The following is a 13,488-nucleotide window of genomic DNA, read 5'->3' as shown; positions in this document are numbered from 1 at the left end:
AACTCTGCAGATAAACTTTTGAAATCTGGGGCTGCACTGACTAGGGACAGAGACTTTTGGGACTTTGGGTGACTTTTAGGTTGCTGGACTCAAGAACGAAAGGGAAAGGACACGGCCCAATTTGCTTGGGGTGGGTTTTGGCTCATGGGTTGTGTTATGATGATGGCCCATTTAGACAGTTGACAACTGGGCCATCTTGATTATCACTACAAAAGTTTTTTTTTCTCCTGCTCATTTGAAACTGAGTAGCCTCTTACAGTTTGTATGGCAACTTCCACCTTCTGTGTGTGTGTGTGTGTGTATGTATATGTATATGTATATATATATATATATATATATATATATATTCATTCTTATTATAGGTTCCATTTTGTGCATGCAGTGAAGTGGGCTGTAGCCCACAAAAGCTTATGCTTTAATAAATTCGTTTGTCTCTAAGGTTCCACAAGTACTCCTGTTCTTTTTGCAGACACAGACTAACACGGCTGCTACTCTGAAACCTATCTTTTCATCATGATATACATTCTTATATGCATACATTGACTCCCTCAAGAAATATGATCTCCTTCGCATCCAGCTCTCCATCTTCTTTAAGCTGTCTAAAGACAAAAAGCAGTAATGATTTAAAAATCTATTGTTGTTAACTCCAAATTCCTATTTTCATTTTTTATTGGACATATTTTCTCTTTAGTCTTTTGTCTGCTGCTGATATATTTGACAAAAAATTGTTAGCTGAAATACTCTTTGCAGTTCAATATTCAGTAACCTTTTTCTCCCCAATTTTTTTTTTTTTGATATTGGGATATCAAAAGTTTTATTCTTTACCAGTTGCATACATGACAAGATGCACAGCATCACTTATGCTCTAAAAGTAAAACGATCAACGTATTCCCCTATGCCTTCTCTACAACTGAACAGCAAGTTCAAATATTAACATGCCAACCATTATGTCCTGGTTCTCTTCCCCTCTGAGTCACAAATCACCAGTTTGCTTCTTTGGTTTCTATGCTCTCCAGTTCTTACTGCAGATCCTTCCCCTTGTAGTGTATGTGGCAATGCATTTTGGAATCTGGTCATCCAAGAAGACTTCACTTTCTTAGATGCTATGCAGAGCTGAAATTTGCACTTCCAAACCATATATCTTCTCCATTATGTCCACCAGCTTGCACTTCATGCACCAGGATTTTCTTTTTTTTTCCCCCTTCTCCAGAAAGGAAAATATACCACTTCCAAGGCAGGTAACAGAGGGTGTTCCTTTCATATCTGCTGTGTGGCGTAGAGCCATACCTAAATTAAAAGAACCACACTCTCTCTACAAGCTTCATCTGAAACTCCCCAGTTTGCCTGCTCAGATCACTTGGCAACTGACTTATATACTTAGGCCTGGTCTACAGTACGCGGTTATTTCGGAATTAGCCGAGTTACCTCGAAATAAAACTGGTTCCGTCCACACAACCAAACCAGTTTTTTCGATTTAAAGGGCTCTTTACTCCGATTTCTGTATGCCACCTTGGCAAGTAGAGTAGTGCTAAAATCGAGATCGCAGTTCCAGGTTACAGGTACTGTGGACGCAATTTGACAAATGCTCCCTTGTGACCGCTCTGGACAACACTCTGAACTCTGATGCACTAGCCAGGTAGGCAGTAAAAGCTCTGGGAACTTTTGAATTTCCTGTTTGATCACCATCAGCCCAGGTGACCAACAGCACAGTCCACCATAAAAGGCGACCATGCAGAGTCCACCATCTCAAGAGACCACGCAGTCCCGGATTCGCAGACGAGCTCCAGCATGGTCTGAATGGGAGGTACTGGATCTCATTGCATGTTGGGGAGATGAATCTGTTATGGCAGAACTACGTTCCAAAAGAAGGAACGCAAATACGTACAGTGCAGTACCATACAAAAACCAAGGCGCTCAGGCAAGCGTACCAAAAAGCCAGGGAGGCGAACGGGAGCTCTGGGTCACAGCCCCATACATGCCGCTTCTACCGGGAGCTGCATGCAATTATGGGGGGTGACAACACCACTACCCCACCACTGTCCGTGGACACCTGCAAGGGGGGAGTAGCACAGAGCGAGGAGGATGAGTTTTTGGAGGACGAAGAGGAGGAGGAGGACAGCGCACAGGCGGCAAGTGGGGAATCTGTTTCCCCGCCTAGCCAGGAACTATTCTTAATGCTGGAGCCAATAGTCTCCCCCTACTCCCAAACCATGCTTCTAGACCATGACCCTGGAGAAGGCACTTCTGGTGAGTGAGAGCTTGATCGGAGCCACGTGGTGGGGGGGAAGCCCAGCCGCGCTGGGCTGTTTGCGTTTAGTTTAAAGGGCTCATCCCTGCTCAGGGCCTCATCGGAGCCCCGTGGTGGGGGTGTGTGAAGCGATCATCCCCGAGAGCCCGCAGGCTGCCTGCAAGCTGAATTCTGTTGCCTGGCCACATGTGGCAGGCATGTCAGTATAAAAGGCAAAATGAGACCTTGTGCAGAAAGAACATGTGCTGTGTACTATGAATTGCCTGTTTCACTGAGAAACAGTATCGCCTCTGTTCTCTAAAATGTATCTTTTAAAATACTACCCCCCCCCTTTTTCTCCTCCCACAGCAGGTGCAAATGTTTCAACGCTGCCCCTATCTACTCTGTCCCAGAGGCTGGTCCAGATAAGACAGAAAAAACGAACTTGGGACAACATGTTTGCCGAGCTCATGCAGTCCTCCCGCACTGATAGGGCCCAGTTGAATGCGTGGAGGCAAACAATTGTGGAGTTGCGTAAAGCGTTACATGAATACAAAGAGAGGAGGGATGTGCACGATGAGAGCAGGCACGATGCTATGGTCAGGCTCATGGGGGAGCTCCGCTGTATGGTGGATCTAATGCAGGAAAGGCAGCACGATCACAGACTGCTGCTGCAGCCCATGAATAACCACCCTCTCTCCTCCCCAAATTCCATAGCCTCCTCACCCAGACGCCCAAGAACGGGGCGGGGGGAGGAGGGAAGGCTACGGGGCCCCACACAGTCAACCCCTGAGGACTGCACAAGCAGCAGAAAGCTGGCATATCCTAAATTTTCATTTGCTTCCTGGACTTGTCCTTCCCTCCTCCTCCACCCCCATAACCCAATACCGCCCCCCCGCCGTCTAGCTTCTGATTTCTCTAATGTTTTGTGCAACAAATAATAACGGTTTTTAAATAATTGTGACATATATAATGAAAAGAAATATATAGGGGGCGAGTAACTTTAAGAGAAACAAATACAACTCTCACACCGTACCCTGGCCAGTCATGAAACTGGCTTTCAAAGCTTCTCAGATGTGCAGTGCACCCTGCTGCGCTCTTCTAATCACCCTATTGTCTGGCTGTGTGAAACCGTCCGCCAGGCGAGTTGCCTCAACCTCCCACCCCGCCATAAATGTCTCCCCCTTACTCTCACAGATATTGTGCTGCACATAACAAGCAGCAATTTTATTATTTTATTATTTATTATTTTATTACAATTGGAATATTGGTTGTGCTGAGATCTAACCGAGTCAGTAAACTGCGCCAGCGCACTTTTAAACGTCCAAATGCACATTCTACCACCATTCTGCACTTGCTCAGCCTATAGTTGAACTGCTCCTTACTACTGTCCAGGCTGCCTGTGTACGGCTTCATGAGCCATGGCATTAAGGGGTAGGCTGGGTCCCCGAGGATAACTATAGGCATTTCAACATCCCCAACAGTAATTTTCTGGTCTGGGAAGTAAGTTCCTTCCTGCAGCTGCTCAAACAGACCAGAGTTCCTGAAGATGCGAGCGTCATGCACCTTTCCCAGCCATCCCACGTTGATGTCGGTAAACGTCCCTTGTGATCCACCAGCGCTTGCAGCACCATGGAAAAGTACCCCTTGCGGTTTATGTACTGGCTGCCCCGGTGTTCCGGGGCCAAGATAGGGATACTCGTTCCATCTATCGCCCCGCCGCAGTTAGAAAACCCCAGCACATTAAAGCTATCCACAATGGTCTGCACGTTTCCCAAAGTCACTACCCTTGATAGCAGCTGGTCAATGATTGCGTTGGCTATTTGCAGCACAGCAGCCCCCACCGTAGATTTGCCCACTCCAAACTGATTCCCGACTGACTGGTAGCTGTTGGGTGTTACAAGCTTCCACAGGGCTATGGCCACTCGCTTCTCAACTGTGAGGGCTGCTCTCATGTTGGTGTCTTTGCGTTTCAGGGCAGGGGACAGCAAGTCACAAAGTTCCATGAAAGTGGCCCTATGCATACGAAAGTTTCTCAGCCACTGGGAATCATCCCATACCCACAACACTATGCGGTCCCACCAGTCTGTGCTTGTTTCCCGGGCCCAGAATCGGCATTCCACGGCATGAACCTGGCCCAACAGCACCATGATCTCCCAGTTGTCACATGCCATGCCGTCTGTGTCCATGTCCTCATCCGTATAGTAATCATGCTGTCGTCACTTCCTCGCCCGGTTTTACAGGTACTGCACATACTGCTGGATAATGCGTGAGGTATTTACAATGGTCAAAACTGCAGCAGAGATCTGATCGGGCTCCATGGCTATGGTGCCTGCACGGGTAATCCTGGAAAAAGGGCTCAAAACGTAGGATAGCAGAGTGGCAGTGGAAGCTGTGCTGTTCGGTTCATGATAACCGAACAACGGCTGAAAAATGGTTGTCTTCTGTGGCTTTCACAGAGGTGGGAGCCCAGGACAGACAACATGGAGAAGCTCGGAAGCGTGGCAATAGCGGGAGAGCAGAGTTGGCGATGGAAGCTGTGCTGCTCGGTTCACGATGGCTGAGCAGAGTTGGCAGCAGAAGCGTTCGATGAGGAAGAGAGAGAGTAGATAGCAGAGATTACATAGGAAGATGAGAGGAAATGAGAGGTGGATTCATAGTAGCAGGAGAGGAGCGGTGCACCGTCTGCTGAAAGCAGTAGGGCGTCTGCACGCCAAAAAGGTGCAAAACGATTGTCTTCCTTAGCTTTCTGACAACACACACCTAGAAACACCCGCAAGAATGTTTTTGCCCCACCATGCACTGGGAGCTTAACCCAGAATTCCAATGGGCGGCGGGGACTGCGGGAACTGTGGGATAGCTACCAACAGTGCACCGCTCCAACTTTCGATGCTAGCTTTGGTACTGTGGATGCAATCCGCCGAATTCACGCGCTTTAGTGGGGACACAGAAGACCGAATGTATAAAATAGAATAATTTCGTACTGTAGACGTACCCTAAATCTCAGTGTTCAGATCCACCCCTTCGCTAACAAAGAGGGATTAATCACTTAGACTTGAAACACTGGGTTAAAGCCACGCCTTCCTCACAGAGACATGAACAAGCAGACGTTGCCTGGCCTATTTAGTGGCTCAAACCCCCAGCCACAGGCGCTGCCTTTTGTTTTTCCCGGTGGATGCTCCACCCCAAGGCCCAGCTCCCACTCCGTCTCTTTCCCTGGAGCCCTGCCCTCATTCTGCCTCTTCCTGCCTCCGCTCTGGCCCCTCCCCTCAGGGCCCCCCCAACCAGCCCAATGCTCCACCCTCTCCCGCAAGGCCCCACCGCTTGCTCCTCTGCATCCCCTCCCCGAAGACCCCTCTGCCCACCCCCAGCACCTCCTGCCAGCCATTTTCTGATCAGTGTCCAGCCCGGGGCCCACAGAACAGCTGATCAGTGGCCAGCCCTGGAACTTGGAACCACTGTGGCTGTGGGTTTTAAGCACCCCCTATTTTTTTATTGTGGGTGTTTGAGCCCTGGACCACCCACAGAGTTGGCGCCTATGCCCACCACATGGAAACATGAACAAGAAGATCTCTTTGCCTGGCTTGTATAGTGGCTCAAACCCCCAGCCACATGGAAACAAACAAACAAACAAACAGACAGACCAAACACACGCTATCACTTTATTTGTAAGCACTGCATCTGCTTCTGTACTCTCTGAAATGGTCCTGTTCACTTAATAAGCGTCAATGGGGTTATGTGGTTGTAACTGAAAGTATAATTTGACTCATTATCTCTTCATTATGGTATTGCAGAAAAGCATCATGTTTGATGCAGCAGTTGTCAGATCTCAAACAAATTAGTGCCTGAGAATGTATAGTTAAAATAATTAGGAAAATATATGTGAGTGTAACCCTTGTGCCAGGTGGAGTCAGCAGCAACCAGGGCCCGATTCAATATGTAGGAGTTCCTTTTCAACAATACAACACAGAACCGGTCCAAGCCCCCACACCGTAACCTGGGAAAATTACACACTGCCCCTGGGCACCTCTGAGAGGCAATACTTCCCCACTTGCAAGCAGTCTGAGTGTAGAAAAGAAACTTTTAATGAAAGGAGAGAAGTCACCCGCTATTAATTAGGGAAAATGCCACAAGCAGGAGTCATAATCATAAAACTATGAGCAGGTCACCCACCCCAGAGTGCGTGGGGCAGTGCCTTCTGCCTCATGTTCTTGAGTTCTACAACCAAAAATTCCTTTACTGTTCCCCCCTCTGCTCCCTCATCACACCCAACTCACAGTGGCTGTCCTTGGTCAGTGAGGACCCAGGGTTCAGAGGTGCATCTGTGTGAGTTCACCTCCCATCCGGTGAAGAAGGCACCTTGCTTGCTCTGCCATCTGAGCAGTTTCTCTGGTTGGCCACCCCGCCAGCCGTGGTTCCTCTCTGCTGGCCACTCCGCCAGCTGCTGTTCCTCGCCACCCGGCTGCCCCGCCAGCTGACGGCTTGCCACTTTCGCCAGCCGGCTATCCGTCAGTTACCTTTGGCTGCCACCTGCCTCTCTGCTGTAACCTCTGCAGATCAGCCTCTTAGTGATTTTTAAGCTCTCAGCAGGCTGGCTAGAAACACTGCCCCACTACAAGTGATTTCAGCTGTTATTGAGTACTTGAAATAACATAAGACTCCTAATGAAGCCTATTTAGCTCTATCTTTTGAAAAGTGGGGAGGAACAGGTTAAAGCAGACCACCTTTAGGGACAGTCCACACCTCCTAACTGGGACACCTATCCCTACCTCTCTTACTTTCACAGGGCATTCAAGCCCCTGGCTTAACAAGGTTCTTTCAGCTGAGGGTGACCCCCTCATTTGGGATAGGTTAAGCACAGTTCTACTCCCCTTTATTCATACAATAAAGACAACATTGATGATAACATTTCACTACCCTACATTCAGTACTAAAGTGATTTGTAACCGAACACCAGCCAAAGTTGATCACTTTGAGCAACAGAGCTCTATCTGCTGGATATCTTGGCAGAATAGGTGTGTTCATGTAAATACAATTTGCTTCTGAAGTCTCTTTCCCCCCCCAACTAGCTGTCATAGGAGAGTTCATTCAGACCCTGCTTACATGAGGACAACCTGCTTCAGGCCTTGCACATGACCCACCACAAATCACCATCGAGGGTCCGACTTTGGAGACAGTTGAGCACTTTAGCTACCTCGGTAGCCAACTTTCTCAAAATGCAAAAATCGACAGTGAGATCCAGCACAGGATCCAGTGTGCAAGTGCTTCCTTTGGGAAATTGCTCTGATGCATTTTCACAGATCGTGACCTATGGCAGGACACCAAGATACAGGTCTAAAAGACAGTTGTTTTTCCTAAACGCCTCTATGGATGTGAAACCTGGGTGACCTATTGACAGCACCTCAAAAGTTTGGAGAGGTATCACCAACAATGCCTCCGGAAGCTCCTTTGCACCAAGTGGTAAAATCACATCACTAACACCAGCATCCTTGCTGTAGCCAATGTCACCGGCATTGAAGCAATGATCCTCATGCACCAGCCTTGCTGGGCCAGACATTGTGTGCAGATGCCAGACTCTTGCGTCCCAAAACAGGTCCTCTACTCTCAGCTCACCCCGGTCAGAGATCCTGTGGTGGAAAGAGGAAATGCTCCAAAGACACAATGAAAGTGTATCTTAAGTAAACTGATGTGGACATCACAAACTGGGAAGAGCAAGCCACCAACCGACCCCAGTGGTGCCATATCCTCCATAGGGCAGTAGCCTGCTTCAAGAAGAAGTGCCTTGCCCTCGAAGCTGAAAAGAGAGGAGGAAGGAAAAAGAAATAACTTTCTCCCAGCAGGTCGCTGGCCTACCACAAAATGTCCGTATCTACTGTGGGCGGATTTGGGGTTCCAGGATGGGACTCCTGAGTCATCTCAGGACCCATATGTAAATCCGTGGTAGAGATCATCCTCGAATCGAGGGATCACCAATCAATCACATGAGGACAGAAAAACAGGGAAGTTCCTTTTTAACTGTTTATCGTTTGAGAATTACCTTAAATAAATGCTTCAGGTAGTATAAGAGTCTGTAAAAATCCATTAACTGATATCATTTCTTTCAATCATCAAATAACCTAAGGTTTCAGAGTAGCAGCCATGTTATTCTGTATCCGTAAAAAGAAAAGGAGTCCTTGTGGCACCTAAGAGACCAACAAATTTATTAGCGCATAAGCTTTCGTGAGCTACAGCTCACTTCAGCTGTAGCTCATGAAAGCTTATGTGCTAATAAATTTGTTACTCTCTAAGGTGCCACAAGTACTCCTTTTTCTTTTTACAAATAACCTAACTATGTATACCCTGGTTCACAATGGGATAAGATAAAGTAGAGCAATTACAGGATTCAAAGAGGGTTATTGAGGATAGTGAGATGACATTTCTTAAATGCCACCTGAGAACTCTTAAACAAGAGATGGAGTAACAAGTTTTTAACAATAGGACTCTTATAGATTCCAAAATATAAGAAAGAAGGAAGGCTCTTCTATATCCTTCTATATCTTTATCTTCTATAAACAAAGAGACTACACTAAAAAAATCTCTGCTAAAATCTCATCTAGTTTTTCTTTATTTGGCAAAGGATCTGGTTATTTTCCCCCTGCTCCTATAACTACTGTAAATATTTATAAACTAATTTTCTTCTCCTTCAGGTGTTGAGATTATGGAGATAAAACTGACTTAAAATTGTACTTGAATGACTCCTGATAAATTAGGAGCTAGGTACAGAGTTGCTGCCTTTAGATTAATCCCACTGTACTATATATAAAATAACATAAAAACACTATTCTTGGTATCAGTTAAAGTAGATTTACCTATAATATACTTAACACAGAACCTAAAAAGCAAAGAAATTAAAATTTAAGGAAACCAACAGTATATACCATCTGTTCCTCCACCCAAGGACACACACCTGACTAATAGCACAATGAGCATACAACAAAAATGCACCTCGACCTGTGCCTATGTCTTCACTGCCAAAAGAGGTGTGTTTTTACAGTGAGATACTAATGCACATTAGTTATCTTGCTGTAAAATCCTAGTGGAGACAAGGCTTTCTATATTTTACTGTAATGTGGGTAGATGAGGTCAACCACGGTTGGAAGGTATAGTGTTGACCTTGCCTAGCGGTCAAAACTTGTCTTCAGTGGGCAGGGCATGTTGTTAGAATGATGAAAGACAGACGAGCTAAGTGTCTTTTGGACAGACATCCTATTGATGCTTGACCTTGTGGTTGACCCAGGAGAAGATGGAGGGATAATACTGAGCAAGGCCTAAGAGGTCTTAATGTGAATTACGATCAGTGCGAAAAATATGCTCTTGACAGAAGGAGGTGAGGGAAAATTGTGAGAATGGGCGAGGACCTGTATGATCTATAGAGCAGGGAGGAGAACATAAGAACAGCCATACTGGATCAGACCAAAGATCCATCTAGCCCAGTATTCTGTCTTCTGACAGTGGCTAATGCCAGGTGCTTCAGAGGGAATGAACAGAACAGGTAATCATCAAATCATCCATCAAGTAGTTAATATTATGGAGTGCTTGCAACTCCAAAATTAAGGTTGCAACAAATAGTTCTATTATAATGCTCATTTTGAACATACACCTCTGCCCTCCAATTTTTAGTTGAAAGAGCTATTGAGCTGCATTTTTTTGGGTCTAATGTTAGTGTTAAGTAGGATTTTTCTAATGACCTTCAGAAGTGAAGAATCACAATTGTTTATATAGTAAAGACTCAAAAATCTATGGTTTTCACAGTGGGAAAAAAAAAGCCCTTATGAGTTTTGGCCACTTGTTTCTAAACACTGTTTATTTATGTATTTATTATTATTTATTAAAATGTGCTCAGCACTTTCCATATGTGTAGGAAGAGACAGTCACTGCCTCAGAGACATTGTAATCTAAAAGGACAAAGGATGGAGGAAAGGGAGTCTCATATAAAGTGATTAAGATGAATGGACACAGGTCTTGTTAGTTCTAGTTCTAGATCTGTTGTTTGAAAAATATATATGTATAAACTGACCACTCTGATAATCCCTATCCCTTCAGCAGCTGCAGGTTTAGCCTGTCTCTTCCTGGAACAGGCTCTGCCGTTGAGTCAGGGGTATGCCTCCCCACCTTAAAAAACATAATAAAAAAAACTCATTAAAAATCCCTTCTCCCCTTATCTTTTCATCATCCCAACAATCAATCAGTTCCCTCAGCATGACTCATTTAACTCTCTCTAAGTGGTCTTGGTGCCACCAGAAGGAACAGAACACCACACCAAGGAGGTGTATGGGTTACATACTTCCCCTAGCTGAGGAAGTGTGTCCCAAGCTTCAGTCTTCCTAGTTGAAATCCCATACAAACACCCACTTGTAACACCGGTCGGCGGGCAGGATCAAACCAGGGCCCTCGGGAGCTTAGTGCATGAGCCTCTACTCATGTGGTAAAAGCTAACTGGCTGTTAGCTAAGGCTGTAGAGCAGACTCATTTTATCTCTCTCTCTCTAAGTGGTCTCAGTGCCACTAGATGGGACAGAACATCACACCCAGGAGGTGTGTGTGTTACACTTAGGGTGACCAGAGAGTAAGTATGAAAAATCGGGATGGGGTGGGCGGGTAATAGGAGCCTATATAAGAAAAAGACCCAAAAATCGGGACTGTCCCTATAAAATCAGGGCATCTGGTCACCCTAGTTACACTATGCTGGTGTAACCCCATCCATGTCAATGGTGTTACAGCTGTTTAAAGCTGAAGTAGAACAGTGGCAAATCTAGGGTGACCGGACGTCCCGATATTGAGCAGTTTGTCCCGTGTCCCGACCAAAGTACGGTCGGGACGCCATTTGTCCCGATATTTTGTTTCGGGTGCATTTTTTTTCTTTTCCCCTCCCTTAGGCGGCGATGATGGGCAGGGGGCATGCCTTTTTCATTGTTACACTGACCCGGCACGTCTGGGTCTTCGGTGGCACTTTGACGGCGGGCCCTTCAGTTGCTGACGGATTTCAGCAGTGGGTACTTCCTTCTTCCGTGGCAAGATTTATTTCCCACTGCCGAACGTGCCGGGTGAGTGTCAGGTGAAAAGGTGCTCCCCTTGCGGCAGTCCCAATATTTTGTATTTAGCATCTGGTCACCCTAGGCAAATCAGGCTCCTTTTTGTGAATGGTACCACAATGTTTTACCAGTTCTGGAGCTTTGCAAGTGTTGAATAGTGGCAGGGCAGGGCCTGACTGCACGCACGCTGGGGTATTGTTCTCAACGCCCTGGCTCCTGGACTCTGGGGTTTGCCCACCACTCTCCCCTGTATGGAGAATTAAGTTTCTGACCCCCCACAAGCAACGGGAAGAGGCAGCAAACAGCAAGAGCCCGCCACTGGTCAGGCTCCACGGGACCCTGCTTTGTGGCCGCTGGGGGGAGGGCCTGACTTCGGCCAGGTGCGGCAGGTTACTGCCGCAATGTGCTGCGCTGCCACCCTGCAGGTGAGGCCCGTCCCCTCTAGGCGCGGGTGGTGGAGGGGCCCCAGGCCGGCAGGGCTCCAGGTGGCGGGGGCAGCCGGGCTGGTGGGGAGGGGGCTGAACGGCACAGTAGAGCTAGCGCCCGGAGAGAGCCAATGTGGGGCGGCGCTACAGCCCGGTGCTGGGAGCCGCTTAGAGTGGGCGGTGCAAAGGCCCGAGAGGAAGCAGAGGGCAGCTGTGCGGCGGCGCTAGGGCCCAGAGGGAGCCGGCGTGAGGCGGGGTGGGCTCGCGGTCTGTGCCCGCGCGCGGGGCGGGGAGGAGGAGGGTTTCGCGCTCTAGACTCTGCCTCTCGGAGCCGCGCGCCCGGCGGTTGGGGCGGCGGGTCTGGCGCGCGGGGTACGTGTCCCGCTGCAGCGGCTGGTGGGGGCTGCCCCCTCCCCGGCTCGGCACTGTGAGTGGGCGGAAGATGGCGCTGGGCGGATGGAAATCCTAATGACGGTCTCCAAAATCGCCTCTATCTGTACCATGGTGAGGGGGGGGCCGGCCGGGCACCCGCGGGGCCTGTGGGGGAGGGAGGTGATCTAAGGGGGCCGGGTATGAGGGGAAGCCTCCTGGCGGGGCGGGCTTGAGGGGGCGGGTCCGGGGGTGGCTGGGCATGCTGCGGGGGGGTTGGGGTGTGAGCGAGGCACTGAGTCGAGGGTGGGTTTGGAATCGGGACGGAAGGCGGCGCTTGCGCAACCTGCAGCATCGCGCGTGGGGCGGGTGCTGGGAAAGGGCGTGAGGGGGGCGCTTCCTTCCCTTGCAAACAGGTGACACGGGTTATGTTGGGTTCGAAAACCAAGCTCCTCGGAGCCGTGCTTCCTCTCCGCCTGGGTTTTGTGCGGCTCCCGTAGAAGAGCGTGCCGCTCGCCGTGGGAGGGAGCGAGGGTGGGAATCAAAAACTGGGTGTAGTTAATCGGCTTTAGAGAATGCAGTACTGAGGGAAGCGCTAATGGCAGTGGGGGGTGGGGAAGCGTAATATGGACATAAGGTGAAACTTGGTTTAAATAACTACACAGGAAACTAGGAATCATTAGTTAACCAGTAAAGTCTTTATCAAAATTGTATTGGAAATCTTGCAGATGCTTTAAAATATTTGCTCAAGCTGGTTTTTACTGAGTATAGGATTTCTAGAAATCTTGATCCCCCCGCCCCCAACTCCACATCATTTTTTGTCAGTAGTAGTTAGTACATAATGCCTCACTAATGTTATGTGGGCATGGCTGTCATGTCACAGTGGCAATCTGGTGCACTCTTGGTTACCCTTAAAAGCTGCATTAGCAGCCAGTGTAGTTAGTCTTGTACAGTATGGTACACATACTGGTATGTAGTCTGAAAGGTTTGCATCGGTCCAAGTCCTGATTGGAACACACCTGTCAGTGTTTATTTTTAATTGAACTTCATCCTTAATTATTTGTGAAGAAAGAGTTATGACCACACTAATTGGTGTAATAGAACTTTTCTGTCTCTAATTTAAAAAAATTGGGAATTTAGTGCTCTTTGAGAGTGCTGAACTTTGAGACCAAGCTATCCTCTAACCTGTAGAAATAGCCTCTCCTCACAGATGAGGCACGTTGGCAGACCATTGTAGGGAATCTTGCATTCCACTTCTCTGTAAAACTGTACTATGAATGAAGGAGGTATCTACACACCTTTTGATAGCACAAAAATGTGAATTTAGAGACTGCAGAAGTGGGGAGAGACCTATTGGATCATTCCCTACAGTACTTTCTCTAGGCTTTTTTCTCTGC

General features: G+C 47.8%; 1 protein-coding gene across 5 annotated transcripts in view; it reads left to right on the top strand.

Moving 5' to 3' along the window:
- Positions 1-13,488, top strand: part of USP12 (ubiquitin specific peptidase 12) — a 99,341-nt gene that overhangs the window by 14,401 nt on the left and 71,452 nt on the right. For 3 of the 5 annotated variants that reach the window (XM_074958795.1, XM_074958784.1, XM_074958774.1), the window contains exon 1: positions 12,019-12,226. The exons of 1 other annotated variant lie outside the window; for it this stretch is intronic. In XM_074958795.1, the coding sequence (XP_074814896.1) occupies positions 12,179-12,226 (48 nt within the window). In that variant the 5' untranslated portion in view covers positions 12,019-12,178. Of the gene's footprint in view, positions 1-12,018; positions 12,227-13,488 lie in introns of those variants that run through there. One more of the 5 variants, XM_074958803.1, reaches the window with a different exon arrangement.

The sequence above is a fragment of the Natator depressus genome, chromosome 1 (assembly GCF_965152275.1).
Source record: "Natator depressus isolate rNatDep1 chromosome 1, rNatDep2.hap1, whole genome shotgun sequence".
Lineage (NCBI taxonomy): Eukaryota > Metazoa > Chordata > Testudines > Cheloniidae > Natator > Natator depressus.
This window is presented reverse-complemented; position numbering and strand designations above follow the sequence as displayed.